The sequence below is a fragment of the Pholcus phalangioides genome, unplaced genomic scaffold (genome assembly GCF_987345545.1).
Source record: "Pholcus phalangioides strain wild (caught in Gottingen) unplaced genomic scaffold, Ppha-v1.0 ptg000007l_1, whole genome shotgun sequence".
Taxonomy (NCBI): domain Eukaryota; kingdom Metazoa; phylum Arthropoda; class Arachnida; order Araneae; family Pholcidae; genus Pholcus; species Pholcus phalangioides.
The window spans coordinates 27,708,341-27,732,786 of record NW_028301600.1 but is presented as its reverse complement, the minus strand read 5'-3'; the positions used below and the strand labels follow the sequence as shown (position 1 = coordinate 27,732,786).

Genomic DNA, 24,446 nt, shown 5'->3' with positions numbered 1-24,446 from the left:
GATTCATATTTGAGTCACCTACTCCTCCTAGAAGTTTTTACATGTGGCAGTGAACCCTGCATGTACATTTCCATAAAATTAAAAATTTGTCAGTACGCATATTCTCCATCAGTGTAAATGCAAAAAAAAACTATTTGTCACCCCTCGTGAAAAAAAATATGAGTTTAATATAATTTAAGCAAATTTGCCATATTGCATTGCATAAAAAAAATTCTAACTTTGAAAGGTGATTTTTAGACCAAAAAAAAACATTCCAGAAAATACTCATATTGAAAATGGTACATATGGTAACATAATTGGGAGATTGAAGGCTGATCAAAGTCAGAGACAAATCCCAGTAGCTTACTATTCCTGCATGTCTGAACTGTGGGTCATTTGATCATTTTTGTCGCACCACTGTCATTTTCTGCACACAAGGGCTAATCAGACCGGGACCTACAATTTATTGCCAATTTCGAACGGTAGGCTTGTTTTTTTTATACTCATCGAGAGGTTGGTGGGCTAACCCCTCGATGTGGGACTCTCTGCAGTAGCAATCTTTTCTGCGGTCACGTCACCATTTCTGTTGTACCCCTGTGTCAAAAAAGTTTCTGACAAGGACAAACCAGGTATCGAACTCGCAACACCTCTAAACATCCTTTGGTACTTTAGGCGAGCTTGGTTTAAAATTTGTCAACATATTCAACAGTAATATTAAAGGTCACCCATGTGCCAATAATTTAACCAAAGTTAGTGGAAACAGCATAAGTAAAACAGAAAATCCTTTGATAGAAACTTATCCACTGTCTCTCTGAGATTACTTTATTGTGAAAATGATTTATTGATGGTTACATGACACCAATCTTTATGCATGGAAGACTTGTGGATTTTTCCTTTTTACTGAATATCACTTGCTCCACTGAACACCACATAGAGACCCACAAGAATGAGACCTTTGTGTTGTTGACAGATGAGTCCTGTTTAGCCAACAAAGTGATTGTCATAGTGTAAATGTTTGGCAATCTCAAAGATTCTTCCAACATTGTTGAATTAGATCATTATTGCGGAACTCAAGTGATAGCTTGGGGTAATATTATTTGGTCTCTACATAGGATTGATGGCCATACTCCCACAGCTAATGTTTATAGGGATATTGTCTGGTTTTCCCTCACTTATATTTTTTAGGAAAGTAGTCGGTCCAGAATGTTTGTTAATAAACGATAATGCTCCTCCACATAGAGGGTTCAACCTTGGTAATCAAGATTACCTGAAAATGGAGGATATTAAGCCTATGGATTAGTCAGTCTATTCAACTGATTTAAATCTGATTGAGCATATGTTGTACTCTTACTTTACACCCTTTATGTAGGGCTTAGGACCCCCTTATGTAAGTCAAGTGAACACAGAGATAGCATAAACATAGCATGTAGCTAAAATTACTTATGCTACTATTGATTCCCAAAGCAGAATGTTTTGCATTGTTCTGCAATGAGCCCTTGGCTGACTGGAAATGCTCTGCAGTAAAAATTCCCATAATATATATATAGCCCAGTAAATTTAGGCCCAAAACCGGGCTAATGTGACACATTCATAATTAGCTGAAATTTTCAGGATTAGCTCCTACATATGTGTAGAATGGATCCTGAAAAGTCCTCTAATTTTTCATGTGTGCTTCCATCCAAAATGGTGGATCAAAGCTGACCACCAAGTATTTTCTGTCTTAAGTGTTTTGTCCCCCATATCCCAGTCAAACACCATCATTTTTCAATTCTGGAAAAAACCTGTGTACTCTGCAAGATTGGTTGTTTTGATTTATACCTACGTTTACCCAATAAAAAAAATTATAATGAGGAGAAAATTGATTTATTTGACATCAAGATGCAAAATTTTCCAGGTTAAAAATTCAGTGTTGATCTGTTTTTGCCTCATAACTTTGAAACTATCGACAAATCGTAAAAAATGATTAAAAATGTTTTCCGTAGTCTTAAGTGGGAGGACTAGTTCAAAAAAAAAAAATTGAAGATCCATTGAAAAATGGTTGAGATATTTCTTTTTTTAAATCGGTTATTGTGATCTCAAAGTTGAATCTTTCGTATACAGTTAGGTAGCTATGAATGTTTTTAAGTTACACTTTTGCATGATAATTTTGACTGAGATAGCTTCCTATAGTACAGAAATCAAATCAAATTTTAAAAATATTCCAACCTCCCCCACATCCATTTCACCCCAAGGGATTTCCACATAGGTGCTTACTTAACAAAAAAATAATCCTATCTTCCCAACAACGTCCTTTACGTAGATGGGTTTCTTTATGCCCTGTAAACATGAAAGTATCAGAAGTTTTGGAAGATTTTTGTGAAAAAGTTTTGTATCCTCAGAACAACAGGCTGAATTTTGTCCTTCCAGACAATCACGAGATGAATCTGATTTGACAAAGCTATCCAATTGGCTGCGGCTTCACAATCCTCTCATTGATATATTGCCTAAACACTTATTGAGTAATGTAGCTAGTGGGTTGGTTGCTGATGGTAAAGTGAATTGTGAAAATGCAAAAGATGTTGGTGAAAAATCACTGTCCTTGACTGTAGGAAGTTCCTTTGAGGAAGTTAAACTTCAGAGAAAAAAAGAGCTATGCCAATATCTGCCACAAGCAACACATTGATAATAAGGAAGGAAAGTGTAGTATTCAATCCTCTGCGGTTGTTTACCGGGATTGCTGCTGTGCTCAAGTCAAATGAAAATTTACACGATTATCTCAAACATGAATTAGCCTCTCAACCCCCCCCCCCCACTCTTCGATGAGGTTTTCATGAGGAGGAATGCAAAATCAACTTTGGCAGCTATCATTGAATCAGTTGAGTCGTGTGTTGAACCCATAAACCTATTCATCAATTGTAGACGGAGGATTTCTCATGCTGATGAGCTACTTCCAATCTGAAGGAATAATTGTTATATACAGGTGGATGGGGACACACTAATCTGCTCAATTGCAATAAAAGCATATTAGACCAGTGCCAGATCAGTTGCAGTAATAGGTACTGATACAAATCTACTTACAATTTTAATTGCTCGAGGTATTCCAGGAACATCACTGTACTTTTTATGACACCAATCAACTAACTATGAAGAAAAATGCTACAAAATTACCAAAACACAAGAAGCTATTGGGCTAGTAAAGGATACACTTCTCTTTCTGCACGCAGCCACTGGATGTGACACCACATCTGTCATATTCAGAAAGGGAAAATCTACAGCTTTCAATTGATAAAGCAAAATCACAAACTGCGTTCTTTGATTTCACAGTTCAACAGACCTCAACTTGATCCCTACAAGGTAATTGAAATTGGAGAAGCATTTCTGAAACACCTTTTTTGAGGAAAACAAATTAGTTCTATAGATGATCTGCGGTACATCTGCTACAAGAAGGAAGTAACCAAAACCCTCTCTTCAAAATTTAACCTGGCAACTCTTCCACCAACAAGTGCAGCAGCTTCACAGCATTCACTTCGTGTTTATCTTCAAATCTAACAGTGGCTGAGAAACAACCTGGATCCTACTGAATGGAGATGGTTCATGAAGGAAGGTAGATTTGAGTTCAGTGCTTTCAACGCTTCCTGCAGCTTCAGAAGAACTTCTACAACTAATATCTTGTGACTGCAAAATAACTGCAACAAGAGACTGTGATGCAAGATGCCAATGCAAGAAGGTAAACCTTCAGTGCTCCAATGTTTGTACCTTTTGCTTAGAAGAGCCATGTAAAAATTCAGCTCCTTCTACTAACGACATGATGATGATGATGATGATGTTGAATGACTGGGCTATATTTTTTTATTTATGAACTGTAGACAAAGTTTCGTGTTTATTCTTACAAGCATTACTACTATTATTGTGTTATATCTGTTGCATTTAAGTTTTTTATGGTAATCAATGTAATAAAGTGATATAAAATTTGTTTGTATTTTTTTGTTTTTGCATTTCAATCTGTTTACAAACATGTACTCCCCTTTCTTCTCTCTCAATTTATAACAGTTATTACAAAAGGTAGGCATGTTTTTGTATTTTTTTCTAAGGCTTAACACATACATACAGTAACACTTCCTCACTCTGAAGTTATTAAAACTGCTGGATTGCTCAAGAAAAAGTGGAATATCTCAGAAATTTTTCAGTGAATAATTTTTTTTTTCCAATGCACCTTAGGAAATTCCCTACAAGAATCAACATTTCTTTACATACAACATTTTTTCCATTTATTAATGTTCCCAACTAATTAAAAGAGTTCAGCGACAAACTTAGAATACAGAAATTTTAAATTTCGACATAAACAAAATTAATGCACACTCAATTGAATTTTGTTTATCAGTTATATCTTTGTGGTATAAATTGAAATAGTAATCTTTGTAGAGCATGCAGGTTTTTTCAGAATTGAATTTTTTTTTTAAAAACTTAGATATGAGGAAAAACATCAAACAAGGCAGAGAATCATCTTGTGAATGTCTGGAAGGCTGGAATTTAACATGTTGTTCTGAGGATACAAAACTTTTTTCGCAAAAATCTTCTGAAACTTCTGATACTTTCATGTTTATAGGGCATGAAGAAACTCATCTACACAAAGGACGTTGTTGGGAAGCTAGGAGTATTTTTTTTGTTAAGTAAGCACCTATGTGGAAATCCCTTGGGGTGAAATGGGTGTGGGAGAGGTTAGAATATTTTTAGAATTTGATTTGATTTCTGTACTATAGGAAGCTAGCTCAGTCAGAATTATCATGCAAAAGCGTAACTTAAAACATTGATAGCTACCTATCAAGTACCTAACTGCACACGAAAGATTCAAGTTTGAGATCACGACCTTTTTAGTAAAAAAGAAATATTTCAACCGATTTTCAATGGATCTTCAATTTTTTTTAAAAACACTCCTCTCACTTAGGACTAAAAAAACATTCACATCACTTTTTACTATTTGTCGAGTGTTTCAAAGTTATGAGGCGAAAACAGATCAACATTGAATGTTTAACCAGGAAACTTTTGCATCTTGACGTCAAATAAATCAATTTTCAGCTAATTTATAATTTTTTACAGGGTAAACCTAGGTATAAATCAAAACTAGCAAACTTTCAGAATACACAGGTTTTTTCGAGAATTGAAAAATGATGGTTTTTGTCAACAGTTGTTAACGAAACCTTTTTTGAAATTCTTCCAGAGAGTTCTCAACATACATCACTGATATTTGCATATTCTGCTTTGGAGCTATTGATTAAGTTCTTTTACAATTTCAACTGGTCCTTGACAGAGAAAGTGTAAGGACAGCATTACACTATAAACGTTTTAGAAAAGTTCTTTTATAAAATTAGACAAATGCAACCAATAAGCTTATCGTTTGCATTCGTTCAAATGTAATCAACAAGCTCATTGGTTGCATATATGTCAAGTTATATAAAAAGAAATTTTATAAAACTTTTACAGTGTACTAACATATACAGGCCAACATATTAAGAATCTTGTTTAATGAAAATAAAGTTTTTAAAACTTGTTTCTTACCCTACAAACACCACATTTAATTTAGTGGCACCAATATATGAGCAATTTCTTTTGTTATAAATATCTTCCCTCATGGTCTGAAAAACTAAATATCAAGTAGAATCTGATCACTAAGTACAAAATTAAATCCGATCATTCAAACACTTTTCACAGACCTCTAAGTAGGAAGACTTATTTTAAGACCAATCTGTCTGTGTACTATGAAGTTGAGGCTAATAAAATTAAGAATGTGTTTTACTAAAAAGAATACGTAAAATTATTTTAACAGTATGTAAAAAGTCAGAAATTAATTTGAAACAGTACTTTTATTGCATCCTGAAGAGCTTGAACTATGTTTGATACATCTTCTGTTTCTTTAGACAGTTCTCCATGAAGCAAAACATAATCAGACCATCTGAGAAGGTTGGCCAAACTTTGATATACTTGACTTGTAGCTGATAACATTAGAGAACTGTGGGGGGAAAAAGCTGAACATTTAAATTGATAGTGATCAATTCTATTTTTTAGCACTGCGTGGCAATAAGCACTGGTACTGGAATGAGTAAGAAAACTTTTTTGCCACCTTAATATTAGTGCTATTGCATTTATGTCATATTTTTCTTCAATAAACTTTACCTTTAATGCAACAAATATAGCAGTAGAATTTTGAGACACTCTGTATATGAGGATGTAGAAATCTAAGTTATAGTTTTAGAGCTGAGATGATACAAAATTACACATGACAAGATTCCCTGGGAAAAAGTGTGAGGTAGCTGTCAATACAAAAGGGCCCATCTATGATGATCAGAGGTGCAGACATGAAGAAAACATTGGGAGGGCTGAAAGTTGTTGGTCATTCCATATGTATGGGACTTGAATACATACGTAGGAGAGGGAGGGTGCATTTCATTATTTTTCAGACATTATTGGGGCTGGGGGGGGGGGGGGAGGGCAAAAGCCTCCTTACAAAATTGATTGGGGGAAACTCAAATGTCCTCAGCCCCTAGGTTCCGGCACCTATGGTGATGATCCCTCCTTAACAATAGTGCAGCTGCTGAGCCGAGAGACAGACAAATGTCGGTTGGTGGACATGGAGAGAAAGAAAGAGACATTATAGAGGTGGTGTGACAGAGAGGTCTGCAGCTCCTGAGAAAAGTTGATCAACAAAGTGACACAATCTGTATAAAACCTGTATATAAGTAACACACAGTATTTAATCAAACGTAATTAACCTAGTAAACAAAGGTGTAATTATTCATGTGTTTTGGTTGATGTGATTGATATACAGCAGAAATGCTAAATTTTTTTTCAAATTTATGTAATAAAGGTGATTACAGTGATATGCTCACTTACATCAGTAATTCATTCCAACACTAGCAATGCATTTCACTGTAAATTTTTCCAATGATACATTGTTAAAATAATAAGACAATCAAGTCTCATCAAAAGAACATGATGTCGAAAGATGAAGTTCAATGGTATTTACTCAAAAAACACTAGATATCTGTTTCAAGGGTAATATAGCCCCTTTGTATAAAATGGGTTCCGTTCACAATCCCGACAGACGAAATCCAGACAAGTCACAATCCCGACAGACGAAATCCCGACAGGTCAAAATCCCGACAGGGTCGAAATCCCGACAAGTCAGAATCCCGACAGGGTCGAAATCCCGACACGGTCAGAATCCCGACAGGGTCGAAATCCCGACACGGTCAAAATCCCGACACTGTCGAATTTAAAAATTCAATTTCGCCGTATAAGCCGCACTTCGCGATTTCTGTCGGGATTTGAATTTCTCGCGGTGAGGGGCGTGCGGGCGCCGATGCGAATGATAAATTGCGATCAAATAAATTTTCAAATTTTAATTTCGCCGTATAAGCCGCACTTCACGATTTCTGTCGGGATTTGAATTTCTTGCGGCAAGGGGCGTTGGGGTGACGATGAGAATGATAAATTGCGATCAAATAAATTTTCAAATTTTAATTTCGCCGTATAAGCCGCACTTCGCGATTTCTGTAGGGATTTGAATTTCTCGCGACGAGGGGCGTTGGGGCGCCGATGAGAATGATAAATTGCGATCAAATAAATTTTTCAAATTTTAATTTCGCCGTATAAGCCGCGCTTCGGGATTTGAATTTCTCGCGGTGAGGGGCGTGGGGGCGCCGATGAGAATGATAAATTGCGATCAAATAAATTTTCAAATTTTAATTTCGCCGTATAAGCCGCACTTCGTGATTCCAGAGGCCTGAGTTAAGTCCGACCGTTCATTGCATACAAGTTCCAAGGAAAAATTGATATTCTTTGCCTTTGTAGTCTAGTGGGCTCACCCAGAAAGCACGAGAACGTGGGTTCGATTCCTAGCAAGAGCACAGCTGAATTTTTCCTTCCTAACTTCATCTCGCATCAGCCAACTGTTGAAACCTTCGTATGGATAGCGGAAAGTGATATCATCCTCGGAAAATACAGTGTGTGTGGATCAAAACAAAAAAATCTAAATTTTTCTTTGATTTCCCGTCCTTTAACTTCAATTAGAAAGTTGTTGCATTGTCTCTCCTGATGCCAACAGAAAAATTGCATGTTTCTCAGTGCAATATTCGCTAAGATATTTGAATTCGAAAACTGGAGAAAAGTTATGAAAAGACAGCAAAAACTAATCGACAACGCTCCTTCCCCAAATTTATGCTGTCCTTTTCATCTTTCCTTCGAATTTTGAATTCAAATATCTCAGCGAACATTGTACTTGTCAACTTAGATTTTTTTTGTTGGTCTCAGGAGATACGGTGCAGTCACTTTATAATTAGAAGTTTTAAAAATTTATATTTTTTTATTTTGTTACACACTGTGTTTTCACTCTCAAAACTGGTACAGGGTAATTTTTGAACGCCTTTTGAGCATTTTTTGAAACTGAAATCATCTCTACCACGGATGGTTGAGAAGACAATGGCCATACTAACTCTTAAAGGACACCCTGTATGCAACTACACTACCACACAATTTGCATACTCTCTTCAAAGCCTTAAGACAAAGCCTTAAAATAAAACTACTGACAGAATTTTATGTTTATAGCTTCGTAGTGAGAAGGGGGGAATTGGGGATCCGGTCCCTTCGAAATGAGAGAAAATGATTGAAATAAGGTAAAACATGGCCAAATATATTATTTGACCACCTTGTCCCCCCCCCCCCTCCGAATGGAATTTCTAGATACGGGCCTGACCTTCAGTGGTTGCGGCTCGGCGATGAATCAGTGAATTAAGCTGTCAAGACATGTAATTTTATACATATGAATAAAAATATTTCTCTCCTATTACATTGCTTTCGAAAACCTTGAAAATTTTAAATTAAGATCTTCATGATACGGTCTAACTTTGTGCAATATCATTTGACATTTTAAATCTATTTGAAACTTGAGCGAGAAAGAATTTCGAAAAATTCTCAAAGAAAATAATAAGGAATAGCAGTATTTGTGGAGGATAGAAAAATCGATAAATGGCAGAAAAAGGCAACCCTGAATCCTTTGCTTTTCGCCAAGTTGGAAAAGTAAATGAATTTCCAAATTATTGATCTCCATTGATCATGGTATGCGCCACAAACCACTTGCAGCGACAAACGGAAATCCCGACAGAAATCGCGAAGTGCGGCTTATACGGCGAAATTAAAATTTGGAAATTTTATTTGATCGCAATTCACCATTCTCATCGTCGCCCCAACGCCCCTCGCCGAGAGAAATTCAAATCCCGACAGAAATCACGAAGTGAGGCTTATACGACAAAATTAAAATTTGAAAATTTTATTTGATCGCAATTCATCATTCTCATCGTCGCCCCAACGCCCTTCATCGCGAGAAAGTCAAATCCCGACAGAAATCGCGAAGTGCGGCTTATACGGTGAAATTAAAATTTGAAAAATTTATTTGATCGCAATTTATCATTCTCATCGGCGCCCCAACGCCCCTTGCCGCAAGAAATTCAAATCCCGACAGAAATCGCGACGTGCGGCTTATACGGCGAAATTAAAATTTGAAAATTTATTTGATCGCAATTTATCATTCTCATCGTCACCCCAACGCCCCTTGCCGCAAGAAATTCAAATCCCGACAGAAATCGCGAAGTGCGGCTTATACGGCGAAATTAAAATTTGAAAAATTTATTTGATCGCAATTTATCATTCTCATCGGCGCCCGCACGCCCCTCACCGCGAGAAATTCAAATCCCGACAGAAATCGCGAAGTGCGGCTTATACGGCGAAATTGAATTTTTAAATTCGACCGTGTCGGGATTTTGACTTGTCGGGATTTCGACCCTGTCGGGATTTTGACCTGTCGGGATTGTGACTTGTCGGGATTTCGTCTGTCGGGATTATGACCCACACCCGTATAAAATGGCTATATGAGCCTTGAAACTGTGTCATTGAACTTCATCTTTGTACAATTTGCTCAAAAGGTATTTCCATGGTGTCAAAGCTTTCAAACTTTGCTGAAAACGCATCTGGTTGATAAAAAATAACATTTCAGGATGACAACATAAATGTAGGGTCTGGATTTTACTAAAAAATGAAATAAAAATATCACTATACCTTTGCTCATCAAACACAGCTTCTTTTAAGCATGAGTGAATGTTTATTACAGTTTCTAGAACAACAGTGGCACATCCTGGTAGCATTTCAAAAGTATTTCTTTGAACGACACCTTGGAAGTATCGTAAAGCAGATGATAAAAGTCGTGCAAAATTAAGTAGCGTTTCTACATCCTGGAAAAAAAATAATGGGGGCAAGCTTGAAAAAAAGGCATAAAAAATAATTGTACATACAATCCATATATATGCTGAGACACGGAAAAATAGACAAAAATGGTAGCCCAGAGATGCCATTGAGGTGCTATAATGCGTCAAATACCCGGAATTTCGGAAAAGGACACATAAAAATTTTGTTCATGAGATCCTCCGGGACGCGTTCTTTCCTAGTTCTAAGAAGAAAAAAGTATGATCGCACAACCTTGAAAAAGTGGTTTTACTACTTTGTACACTGTACTGTATTGATATACAGGTTGCTGATGAATAAGATGAGGGATATCTTAGTTGCTTCCCTGAACGAGGGGCCGTTTAATTGTCAAATTTTGGAGTTTTTATTCCCCAGCAGATTTTTTCCCTTCTGGTTACATACCAAAAATTACGGTACTTTTGCGGCTATCTGACGGCATCCATTACTAATGAAATTTTTTTAATCGTAAAGGATTGGGACGCCCGTTCAAATTATAAAGTTTTTCCCGCGATCGTGGAAAAAAAACCAAATCTGTAAACACTTGACCTTGAATATCCAGTTGTCATTTAGCTGGTATGTGGTAGTCACCGTTTCGCATCGCAAAAATCACGGGTGTGTGTATGCTGAATCAGCTATTGGAGGGGCATGAGGATCTAATTCTTCACAGAAAGTTTAGATCACTAACACTGGAAAACAATTTTAAATTAACAGATGGTATAAAAGAAATTATTTTATTCCAATATTTTAATTCTCTACAAAAATATTTTTAATTTTTGATCTTCAGGGAGGGAAAAGAGGCCCCCTCCTCCGCCTTATAACCCACCCTGAAATTTTGCTTTTGGTGAAAATCTGAGTTTGAAACCCGCGATTGTGCAAGGGTAATTGGCTAAAAATGTGATTTTCCAAGGTTTTAAAATTTTGAGTTGGCTATTCCTTTGAAAAACTTCTGGTTGCCATGGCGATCACACAGACCTACAACACAAATATGTATACATCAAACTGCAAATGCACGCATTACCAGTTTGGAGGATAGATGCAGGGCCGCAACTGGGAGGAACAGGCGGATCTAGTACCCTGGGCTCTGAACTAGAGGGGGGCACCAAATTCACCTTTTATAAGTGCTTCTTCTACATTACATGGGTGTTTCTTAAATGGGGCAAGCACACATTTTGAAAGTATCTAGTTGAGGTGCTAGATAGATGGCACCCCCTACTGAACACAAAACATGCCAAATGCTGGGTACACATAAGCACACTGTTAAGTTTCTCCTCCACAAATCTGACATAGCTCTCATGTTCGGGTGTGAAAATATGTGGCAGCTAAATGGCGACAGATCAGAATGGTGGACCATCAGAGAGGGAAAATAAAATCATTTTACCGGGAAAACCAAAGTATGAATAGGGTATCAGAAAATAAGTGTCTTGGAGAGGAGAGAGAAAGAATCTAATTTGCTTTAAATTTGATCAGAAGATATTGAAAGTGCTGAGATTTTCTTAATGAAATGTAAAATCAATCAGAAGGGAATTTATAGATTGATTTATTAGTAAATATATAAATGAGGGCCTCCAACAGTTATATATATATAATTTAAAGTAGATCCTGCTTATAGAAAAACACTTTAAACGGAAAATCTTGATGAGAATTACTTATTGTTAGGACCACAAAAATAATTTGTACTAAGTGGGAAAAAGTTCTAAATGGGAGAAACGTCATAAGCGGGATCAACTGTATATTTTTTTTAGATTTATCTAGTAGGCAATGAAAATAAATGAACCTTTGGATAGAACACGTTTTTAGAAATGAATTACTTGATTCACAGGTACCTCCTTCTCCTACCCAGAACATGGCCCACCGCTCAGTCTCAATGAAGAAATATAAGCAGCTGATCAAAGACCTGGGGAGAATGCTAGAAGAAAATTCATAGAGATGCCATTGAATTATGGGGGGGGGGGCATAATTTTTTTTTCAAGATAAATTTTTTTTGAGAGGGACCCACTTTTTCAATCGAAAAGGATCCAGATGTTTTGAATAACTTGGGTCCCGGGACCCAGGTAAATTAGAGTACAGTGGCATCTCTGGTAGCGTATATGTGTACAGCAACAGAAACCATAACAAGAAATATTTTTCCACATGAAATACAACAGAGATGGAAATTACAGGGGAACTTTAGTTAATGAGCTTAATTCGTACCACCAACATGCTCATTATCCAAAAATCGCTAGTTATATTAAATCAAACTTCCTCATAGGAAATAATGGAAACTCTGATAATTTGTTCCACAATTATTCACTAACATAAAAATTACTAATAAAAATGGCATTCAATCAATGATACAACACAATAATAATACAATGAAACCTGTCTAAGATGGACAATGTATGAGACGGAAACATGTCTTAAATGCAATCAAAATATAGTTTGTTCAATGAGTAGTGCCTTTATAAAGCAGAAATCTGTCTAAAACAGAATAATATTTCAGTCTGTTGATGTTCTGTTTCATACAGGTTACACTGTATAATAAATAACAATAAAATACAGGGTGGGCAAAAAGTCAAACTTTCAAAATTCATAAAAACTGGAAAAGTAACAAAAATAAAAAACAGTTTGCAGGATTAACATTGCTAGGTCACTGGAATTTTTTTTAAAACAGGAAAAAAATAACTAAAAAAACAGCTGATAGGTGGCGCTAGTACGAGCCAAAGCCAAATTAACTTCGGTGGAAATATGCAAATGGAACTGTTATAAGAACTTGCCCTCCTAATCCACAATCAGTTCACCATTGTAAACCGTGTATATGGACCTGCTGCACTCTGCCGTCGCTGGATTTATGACTCGCATGCAATGTGCTGTCCCCTGTGGTGGTGGTTACGTGGAACACGTTCTGCTGTAATAAACGATTTGGAATCATTAGTTTTACGTTAGCATACGTTTGTTATTTGCATACCTTTCCTTTGACTTGTGCACATCAGCGCCACCTATTGGCTGGTTTTTTTCCTGTCTTAAAAAAATTCCCATGACCTAGCGATGCTAACCCTGCAAACCATTTTTTATTTCAGTTATTTTTCATTTCTAAAGTTTCTACTGACATTTTGCCCCCCCCCCCCCGTATAATAAATGCCTTTGCCCGCCGTAAATAAACATACAGTAATGTTTACAAATTAACTCATTCTAAATGACAAGAGAGGACTATCATTTCAGAATGATCTATGGACTCCCTGTTGTCTGCAAACTTATTCTTTTGGAGTGATTTTGAAAAAGAACCTATCCTAAAAAGAAGGCAAAAGCATTGGATATCTTGAAAATGGAAAACTGCATTGTCATTGGACAGATTCATTGCTTTACCACTGCTAGTTTTATCTAATTGGATCTTTTCTACAAAATTTTGCACAGATTCCCACATTCTTTCCATCTCTCTAATATCATTTGAAAAAAATAGACTTCTCCTCACTTCTTCATCATCATCATTTTTATCGCACCACGGTCATTTTCTGCACATGAGGGCTAATTAGACCGGGACCTAATTAGACGAACCGGGTATCGAACTCGCGACACCTCTAACCATCCTTTAGTACTTTAGGCGAGTATCTTATCAACCGGGCTACCGCGCCCTCTCCTCACGTCTCTCTTCTGCAGATGAGATACCGTCCATAAAACTCTTGCTGTTGCATGCAAAGGAGATCCATCAATTCATCTACAGTCAAACTCTTGGAAGTCTACCACTAATTCTACCATTAAATCTTGAACACCATCCTCATGTACTTCCAGTCCCATGGTCTCTCCAAGGAACACAATCTATTTGAAAAATCTTGGTGCCTGTTCATAAGCTAGCACCTCAAAGCCACATTCAATAATGCAATCAGTCTAGTTTTCTCCAAGCAGAATTTGAAAAAAAATCCAAGTGCACATATGCGTGGTTACCAGTGGCGGATCATGATTTTGGGAGGCCCCAGGCGCAACCTGATCTGGAGGCCCCCCCTATCAGGGGCGGATTAAAGGTAGGGGCTGTCACCCCCCCCCCCCCCCGAGAGCAGAAATGGAAAAAAAAATGTTTTCTACGTTTTTGACTGAATAACAAACCAAGAAAATAAATTTGCTTAAAAAAGGGGGAAAATTCAGAATTTTTTCCAAAAAAAATCAGAACCGTCCTGAAAAATTGAACACATGGTCACAACCACCGCCCCCACCCACAAATTTGCGTTTATCCACCACTGCACCCTTTTGGCCCTAATAAGAACGAGATGGTTCACTAAAATGAACAATATTATGAAAATCATAACTTTTTTTTATTTTTGCATCACCAAAACCATAAACACAAAAATAAGATAAGGAAATATAATGATATTCTCTGGTACTAGATGAAAAATAATCACACTCCCATTAAAAGAAAAAATCACAGTAAAATTCTGCATCATATTTTTAGTAATCTAAGATGTCCGTCCTGGTGCCTTCAGCCACACGGCAAAAATGGAGATCCGTCATAGTTTTAGTAATTTAATATTACTGATTAATAAAGATTTGATAATATCTCAAATATAATATATTTGATTTGATATAAAGATACTGATAATATTTAATAGAAAAACATTTCTTCAATAGAGGGAATAGAGGGAAGAAATTATATCAGAGTAAATATAAGAATTATATTTTTAATGGAAGAAATTAGTTCAGAATGAATTAAATTTAATGAAAGAAATTTATTCAGAATGAATTAAAATTATTGTCAATGAAAGAAATTATTTTAAAGATTTTTTTTAGAAATTATTATTTTTTATTTGTTTATTCTATTTTATTTTTACTATTATTATATTAATTATTATTATTTTCTCTTTCAGCCACCTCGTTGGGCACTCTGCCTGTTGTGGCCTTTGCCTTTGTATTATTTGTATTCAGAGTGAATAAAAATCTTCTATATTATGCCCCCCCCCCGTTTCGTTTAATAACGAAAAATGTCACAGTATAACATTGTGGCCCGCGTACTTTATAAAATGTTTCAATATGGCCTGCTATGCCTCAAAGGTTCCTGCAGTAGACTCTCGCTAATCCGGTACGTATTAGACCACGGTGTGCCAGATTTTACCGAAATTGCTGGATTAACTTTGAAGAAACCCATTGAAATAATATGTGAAATTTCGTGCAAAGACATAGTCAGGACTTGATCAGCAATTAAGAAATATTAGAACGTGTTAAGGGGTTAGGGCATCAGGAGAAAAGTGACACCACACCACCTAAATATCCTGGACTACTGGACGTGCTGGATTAGAGCACAACCGAATTCTCGAGAGACTACTGTAGGTGAATTGAAATGCTCAAATAAAAATTTATCAGATAATTTATATATTTTTAGTTTTGCTTACCGTTATTTTTGGAGATTCTGCAATCTAAATCCTAAAGCAAATCTTGAGGATCGGCATGAAAATTTTTTTCATTACAATAACACACATTACAATTACATTAACAATAAACACTTTTCGGTCTGACACAAAGATGTTGTCTACCCAAGCCTCCTTGACCAATCCACAAATGTAGCTCTTTTTTTTAGAAAGAAGGAAAAGAAACCCCCTTGATTTTTTTCAGCCGGGGAGGGAGTGTTAAAAGAGAAACAGAAAAATCACGTGATTCAGAATGCATGTCATTCAGCATTCATTTCAAACCCCACTTTTTTTTTGTCATATGGTCGTATGGTTCCAGTCATAGATTGCAAATGTATATGTTGTTTGAACCAGCTTATAGTATTTCATTCAAACAAGTGGGAGACAAAATCACAATAAGAGCTCTACTACATTCATTTTAATTAGTACGAGTGTCTCTTCCTGTCGATGTCGCCGCTTGCCGATAGCCATCTTGCCATCCATTATACTGTATACAAAAGCTTACACCAAAGCTGTCGTATTATCGGCGCCCATAAAAGCATTTAATACTGTGGAATGAGACCATGGCCCCCACATCCTGGATTCTTTGTAGGGGAAGAACTGGCCCTTGAGAGCTGCGTCTTGTAAATTGTTATTTTCTTTCAGCTCCCGTTTCTCTTCCATAACTCTTATATGTACAGTATACATTTAAAAAAAAAAAAAATTGCAGTTAAAAAAAAAAAAGGGAGAGCAGATACTGTACTTAGTTCAAGAGATTTGTTGATGTGCATGTAAATTCATATGTAGGATGAAGCACACAACTATTTGGAGGCCCCCCGCTCTGCCGAGGCCCCAGGCGCGCGCCTCATGCGCCTGTGCGGTAATCCGCCACAGGTGGTTACATGCTGCACACACCAGTTTCATATCATAAACAGTCATGCTTGCATGTGAGTTCATTTTTTGAGTGAGCCGCACTGACCAGAGACTGCTGGGGAGAATACTACCCACAATTTCACAGTGTATGTGTGAACAAAAGTAAAAACCTATCAGCTCAATTGCAATAGCGTGAAAATAAATAAAGCACAAAATTTTTGCTCATAATGCGAATCATCGCTCTTTAATCAGATCAAAATTTGTTCATGATTTTTGCTCATTATCTGAAATCCTCATTAATCAAAGTTCCACTGTATAAACATTCACTTGTTGTAATTATGTCAACAAAGAAGGAAAGACTTTTTTCTCGATATTATGTCAAGGTGAACTCAGAAGGAAAGTTTGCTGGTCTCTACTGGGAATCAAACTCAATCTTCTTGTAAAACAGGCAAGCATGCTACCTGTATAACACCACAGGAGAGAGGACCATTCCTTCCTTATTTACGTAATGTGACATGATGAGCTAAAGTAGAGGCTCAGTAACCTCCCTCATCTTCAGCAAATTGCTTGAAGGTGGTGAAGTTAAAGGAAGCTATTGAGTCTCTACTTCAGCATGTCACGCCTAAGTGTGTAAATTAAGGAAAGAATAGCCATGTCTCCTGTGGTGTACACGGATAGCGGGCTCGCCAAATTTGCAAAAGACAGAGTTTGATTCCCAGAGAGGCGGCTAGTAGACTTTTCTTTTCGAGTTCACCTCGACATAATATATCCAAAAAAAGTCTTTCCTTCATACATTGCACTGAAAAAAAAAATCAAAATCATTTCTCTCACTACATCGACAAAGTTTTTGAAAGTTTGATACTTTTACACCCAAGCCAGAATTTTAGCACATTATTGGTCAGATCTGGATCTCGAAGAAAATTACCAGTGATCTGAAAGATTATGGTTTTTTTAAGGACAACACAAGTTCAATGCAATACTTTCATCCACGCCTTCTTAATGCCTTACAATAGAGAAATATTAATTTCTTGATATGAAAACATGAATTCTGTACTCCCAGTTACCCAGTTTGTTACCAATATATATACATTGGTAAATCAACTGACTAATAAAAAAAAAAAAAGATTACCACAACAGGTCTCGACTCTACAGCACATTGATCAGCCTCACTGCAAGCTGTTTTGATTTTAGTTTTTGATCCTTTACTTGGAGAGCTAGAACGAGTTCCTGACTGACTTCTCATTTGATTCAGTTTACCTAAAACATCTTCTTTAAAAGACTTTGCTCGTCTAGCCAGGCGACCACCACGAGCTTTAACCTGATCTTTAGAGTATATAGAAATAAAGTAATAAATCAGAAACAGTGCAACATAAAGCCATTAATTTAGAAAGTTTAAGAACTGAAAAACAAATTTCACACTTAAAACAAAGCATATATTTTATAAAAATAGATGTCACATAAAAAAATAATCTTAGGAGTCATAAGAAATACAATTTCCCCCTCCTCCACCCCCATAATGTAATTCATGGGATTGATATCATAAATGATGGAAGCAGGGCCATCTGAAAGCATGGGCCCAAACCAGTATGTTCATAGGGAACCTCCATGATAACAAGATAAGCTATGATTTTGAAGAGCAGGTATGTAAATTTATATAGATGATACTTTTAACTTGGTAAAAGAAGGCACAGCTAAATGGCAATGTGTTGGGAAGGGTGATTAATTATGTAGGTTAGTGGTATCATACCATGTTTTAAAAGGGACAACAATTTTCTAATATTATCCGGAGGGGCGATAATTCCCATAGCCCCGCTCTGGATTTGCACCTGGGTAGAACACTATTTGGCCTGGAGGCCCATGATGTTGTTGAGACAGGCCTGTACAAAGTCAAAAATGATTAGTAGGTTGTCTGCAAAGTGTGCGTGCGTACCTTTATTTTATAGGCTAACTACATGAGCATATACCTAAGCTTGACTAGCATAAATTTTTTTAAATCATCGTAAATTTTAGTAAACAGGCTGCATCCATAATATCCAACAATCATAAAATATGGTTGATAATATGGCTCAGTTGATTAACCTCTTTCTATACTTGGTTGGATATAAGTTGGGATGTCTTCTCCCAGCATCGATGACAGAGCAGACTGCTTATACGAACTGACATTATCATCATCATGCTGCCTCAGCCTTTCAAGTCTAACTCCACCTATGTTCCCATACAAGGGCGAGATATCTTTTCCTAGAGTAAATGGAAGAAATATATTCAAAAGCTCTCCCATCTTTTTTTTCCTCATTAGCAAGAGGGGAAAAAAAAGAGACTGATTGGTGTCCCTATGAACAGATTTTTTTTCCCTTTCTTAAGCATTATTTTTCCCTCTTTTCCCCTCATTACATATAAAAATATAGTACAGTCAAATCCCGTTTTGACGAACTCCACGAGACCAGAGATATCACTTCATTACAGCAAAATTTTATTATAAAGGAATTCCAGGTTTTAGCATTGTTCCTGTGTAAACTTATCGGGGGGGGGGGGGGGGAATTGGAAAAGTTTTTGTTAAAAAAAGATTTTCACTATAATGGTATTCATTAAAATGGGATTCAACTGTATCACAATACAAACAGAGGAAGGGTGGCTGGGGGAAAGAAAGGGCAACTTACTCCACTTATCTTTTTCCCTATATATCCCTAAATATCAACAAAGATATTAGTTTCTGAGATAGGCCTATATCACTGGTTTTTCAACTGTATTTTGTTCAAATTTGTTGCCAAAAACCTGAACAAAAAAAGGTTAGTAAAGAAGTTACTTGAGACAACTTTTTGAAATCTTCAGGCAAAATCAACAACTCAAAAAATCACCAACAAATAACAAATACTAAAAACTCCTAATGCATTTCAACACGCTATGGCTGTCATCTTCAGAGGATAAAATATCACTGACAGAGTATCCCACTTGGATTGATTACCAAATCTTCAACCGCGGTTGCTCAGTAGAATGAAAAATCTATATGTCTGTCGAAGTCAAACGTCATGACAAGAATGAAGAAAAGGAAGCGCATGTGTGTACGTTTTTAGCAACACCCTGATTGGCTGCTAACAAAATGGAGCTACCTGATTGGTCTATTCAAATTTTCTTACAAGTTCTGCTCACAATGAATTTAAGCTATGGTGCTGCAATAAGTGATGCTGATTTATTGCCATTTACTAATTTATTTTTGAAGGCCTGAATGTATGTGTCTTTGTAGAAGTCTAAATCTGACGTAGAGTTTACTTTGTGACTCTTGTTTCCTGAAATTCGAATCTATGGCTCTGTATTTACTGCTGCTAGATTTCGTAACTAATCCAAGTGGGTTCATAATAGGCTGTGAATTGGTCAGCATGATATTTTATCCTCTGAAGATGACACCCATAGCATGTCGAAATGCAATTAGGAGTTTTCTTTGTATTTACCTTATTTGTTCATGATTTCTGAGTATTATTAGGCAAGTTATCTACTCTTCCATAGAAAATCAATAAGTACATCTTTTCATTACTATCACAATCTTCATGAATGAATGAAAAAAGTACAAATGAAAAATACCTGTTTTTTCATCCATCAGCACTTACTGCATTTAAATTCACATGAATTTCACAGCCTATAAAATACAAAAAGTAAATGAGTCTACTATGTCAAAAAAAACATTAAAAAATATAAGGAAGAGTACAATTAATGTGTGCAGCGAATATGGATATGGAATAATTACCATAATTTGGTTACCAGATTCATCATAAGATATGCTAATTATTACCATAAATACAAATGCAACAAAACAACAGGCAAAATGCCCAACTGAGAAAAAGTTGCCCATAACAAATATAGATGTCATATGCTTCAAAATTACAACAACCCTAATAAAAAGGCAATTGCAAAAACTAGAAACAGTATATATACATGATAAAATATTATACAATGCCCATAATAAAGAATACTTATGGTTGTCTTATTCTTAGTATGGATAGCTTCTCGATTTACCCCCAACATGCTTATAGTATTTCTTTTTAAACATGTCATTTGTGTTAGAATTTATTAACACAAGATGGTAGTTACTAAAAAAATTTTCTGCCGGTAGATTACTAAAGATGTTAGTTACACCAACTTATTTGGGGAAGTTGGGGGAACCACAGGAAACCAACTTCAGCCGACCACCACTGTGGCGATGGTGAGGTTTGAACCCAGATCCTCACAATGCAAGTCCATCACTATGACCACTATGAACTTGGTTAATCAGAATCTTTGATAATTCAAACTCTTACAAACTCCTCTTGAATTTGCTATCTAATAAAATGTTGAAACATCTTTTTTTCGATAATTTAATGCCCATTTTAACACTGCTCAGCTGGAGTGCATCGAGACAGTGTACCACTTGATACCGATTATGTTCGGTACCGACATTCAAAATCTGAATCTTTTTGTTGTCATTAAAAGTATGGGAATTTTAGAAAGTTCAGATTGTAATATATTAATGAAAAGTTTATTTCCTTGATAGCATAATAATTGTAAGAAAAATTGGGGAGTTTCATAACGATGATCTTGAACTGTTTCCTTAAATCAGGCTTTGAGAATGGTCAAGAAATTCTGCAGTGATGTTGATTCCAGAACTATGGAATGATGGAGCAGCTAACATCAATTATTATATTTATAAATTATTAAAATTTGGGAAGCAGTGTCATAACTGATAAAATTTTAATAACTGATAATTGTTATCCTATGTTAATTTTATAATTAAGTTGCAATTTGTAGTCATTTTACAGATCCAGGATAAATTAATTAGATTATTCAAACTTTTTTCTAGTGACTTTGGACCTGGAATTAACCAAGTTCAACTGAATATATTCACTGATTAACCACACATTTTTTACGTAAGTCATAGCAAGATTCTTAAATGCCTGGTTCTCTGGACCCCCTAAAGTCTAAGTTGAGCTGAGGGTATAATTACACTTTTCTCAAAGAGGAAGAATACCAAAACAAATTCACAATCTAATTCTTTAGTGACAACTCAAAATAATGTCAAATTGGTGATATAGCATGTTCCACTAAGATTATTGTTTATAAAGTGTTTGATCATGACTGAAATGCACATTACAAAGATGAACAGTGAATTAACACTAGTTAAAAACTATTTTGAGTTAAAAGGTAAGGATATAACAATATATATAAAAGTTTCAAGTCAAAATTTTTTCTAAAACGTACAAAAATCTAATGAAAATCGATAGATGATGAAAAATAACTTGTCATTGAAACTAACATTTTCATAGTTAATTATATAAACATATTCACTTGATTAAGCATTTAGGAAAATGACCACTAATCTACTTCGAAAATAAGAGTTGATAAATTGTCCACTGGGGCATCCGGAGAATATAAATAAGTATTTGTTCCGGTTTACACATTTCTAGTTTAAAAATTTGAGAAACAAACATTTTTAATAATCACTTAAACGATTATTTAAGTTTGAACTTTTGACAGTATTTCCCTAGTGGTGAAATAGCGGTTTACGCTAAACAAATCGCAATCAATCGATGATTAATTAATCAATTTTACGTCTAGTCCTGACTCCCATTCTTATTAAAGTGTCATTCATCCACTTCATGCATTCTTCTTTCAATCACTATAACTTCATTTTTGTTTACATTTCCCGGAGTTACGAAAAGACCTTTTAATCGCACCTACATCTTTATGTTTTGAACGGAAAGATTCAATAGATGGAGGTAAGCATACCTAAGATGCAAATAAATTGTGACCATATGGCCCGTATGTTTGATCATCCTGTCTGTTATTTTGTAAAAATGTCTCTTTTCCCGTTTTTTCAACCAAGCTTACTTGATTGAAATCTTTATTGAAAACGGGGATGAAGATAATTTCATAATGTATAAAGAAATCACAGAAATTATGAATTTTTGTATTTGTCGCATCAATCTGCTTTGTATGACCATATTGATCTGAAAAAAATTGGGAAATAGGGATCCCAAATGAGAAAATACGAAATGTATGTAATATATCACCTGTTGTCACAAAAAATTATGCTAAAAGTGAACAAAATTACCAATCAAAACTAAAATTACTTAAAGATCATCCAAATTGGGAAATCGAAACGCTACTAAAAACCGTAAGGATTAAAATTTACTCCTTTAAAAAAACTTTCAATATGGCAAATTTGCAAGTGTGGGTGGTTCATTGAGAATGCGGGACATTTTCTTGAGAAAGTCTGGTGTTTAGAAAATAAACTTTTGAGCTAAATGTGCAGTATCATGGTCGTGCCTGTATGAAGGTCAAGTATAATAGAGCTTATATGAGCTGACCATATTTGCTCGAGAAAAATACGGGAAATCAGGTTTCGCATTACGGGAAAATACAGGATATCGCCAATTACCGTCAAAAATGATGCCAAAAGTAAGCAACGTCACCAACTCGTGCTAAAATCGAAGAAAAGTCGCCAATCGGGAGCGAATGAAGTTGCAGTGAATTAAAATAAAAACATAACAAATATATATGAGAAGGATATTTTCTTATTTGTAATCATAGTTATATATATATCGTAGCATAATTTCTGAGTTGGGAAGATAATTTTAGATTAATTTGTAGAAAAAGCCAAGTTGTCTTCGTTAGAAATACGTGAAAAACTGGGACATTCTAGAAAAAAAGTCGGGACAGCCAGAAAAATTGCTGCTGCTAGTGGGCACTAAGGTGGTGACCATACGTTTTGTATTTTCGGGCCAGTCCCGGTTTTCTTGTTTTTCTGGCCGTCCGACTTTTTTGCAAAAATGTTCCGGTTTTTTGTACGAAGCCTATTTGAATTTTTATTCTTTATTGAAGTCAAAGATTGAAATTACTTTTCATCTCATAAATATTATGATGATTACAACTATAACTAAGAATATATCAATCTCATGTATTTGTCATGGTGATATGTATATCTCATGTCATATCTCATGTAATTCATTTTATTTCATTGCAATTTGGAGTAATGCTTCATTTCACGCCGGTGTGATTTTTCCGTGATTTTCAGCAATATTTGGCAACTTTGTTTAATTTTGGAATCATTTTTGGCGATGTCCCATATATTTTTCCGTATCTGAAATCCCAATTTCTGGTATTTCTATCGAAGAAATATGGTCATTCTAGTTGGCACCAACATTTTTTCTGGGAACCGTTAATTAGATTAGAGTTGAACTGACCATACATCCCGTATTTCCCGGGACAGTCCCGGTTTTTCTGGTCGTCTCGGGTTTTTTTGCAAAAATGTCCCGGTTTTTCTTGTTTATTAAACTAGGTTCACTGGAATTCGTTACATCTATGAAAAATGTTGACACAGGTAATTTTCATAACTCATTACCTATGAGTTTGACGAGTCGACATTATTTTTGGTCGTAGTGGTGTGGTAATTATCGACCGCCCAATAATTACACACGTGATTCCTTGGGAAAAACGAATATAGAAAAGTGGTTTTTTTTGCGTTTTTCGATTGGACGAACATAAAGCGAGTTATAAGCTTTTAAAATGTTGTGACGTGTCATTTTTCTAACGGTCAGTTATATGCCAAACACTGAACCAAAGTGCATTTCTCCGACAATAATGGGTTGTCACTTCTTAAAAATGAACTGAAATATTCAATCCCATTTAGAAGCCAAGTACGGCCTTCTTCCATCACGATTGACACTTTTTCTCTCCATGTAGTGTGATACTATAACCTTGATATTACGTATCGCTTACGTGTTATCTCCGTCTTCTATGTTGGCAAATTTATCGCAAGATTTGTACCATGTTAACCAAATGAGATCTGTTTGAAATTTTTTTTAGCCAAATCAACACTGTTTTGCCAAAATGTGAAATTTTTTTAAATTCACTATTAAATCTAATTTTCTGAGGGAAGGTGCATACAGTGTGTACGTGTTTACTGCGCGATGATTATTTTACGTTGTTGTTTTAATCAGATTACAATGT

General features: G+C 35.7%; 1 protein-coding gene across 4 annotated transcripts in view; it reads right to left on the bottom strand.

Moving 5' to 3' along the window:
• The window catches only part of C3G (C3G guanyl-nucleotide exchange factor), a 105,342-nt gene extending 83,141 nt beyond the window's left edge, over window positions 1-22,201 (bottom strand). The window contains exons 1-5 of one of the 4 annotated variants that reach the window (XM_089232958.1): window positions 21,783-22,201; window positions 20,046-20,100; window positions 17,599-17,792; window positions 10,066-10,238; window positions 5,818-5,965 (exon numbers count right to left, since the gene is read on the bottom strand). In XM_089232958.1, the coding sequence (XP_089089084.1) occupies window positions 5,818-5,965; window positions 10,066-10,238; window positions 17,599-17,792; window positions 20,046-20,061 (531 nt within the window). In that variant the 5' untranslated portion in view covers window positions 20,062-20,100; window positions 21,783-22,201. Of the gene's footprint in view, window positions 1-5,817; window positions 5,966-10,065; window positions 10,239-17,598; window positions 17,793-20,045; window positions 20,101-21,750 lie in introns of all 4 variants that reach the window. The other 3 variants (XM_089232959.1, XM_089232961.1, XM_089232960.1) reach the window with 3 other exon arrangements.
• Window positions 22,202-24,446: the final 2,245 nt, after the last annotated feature.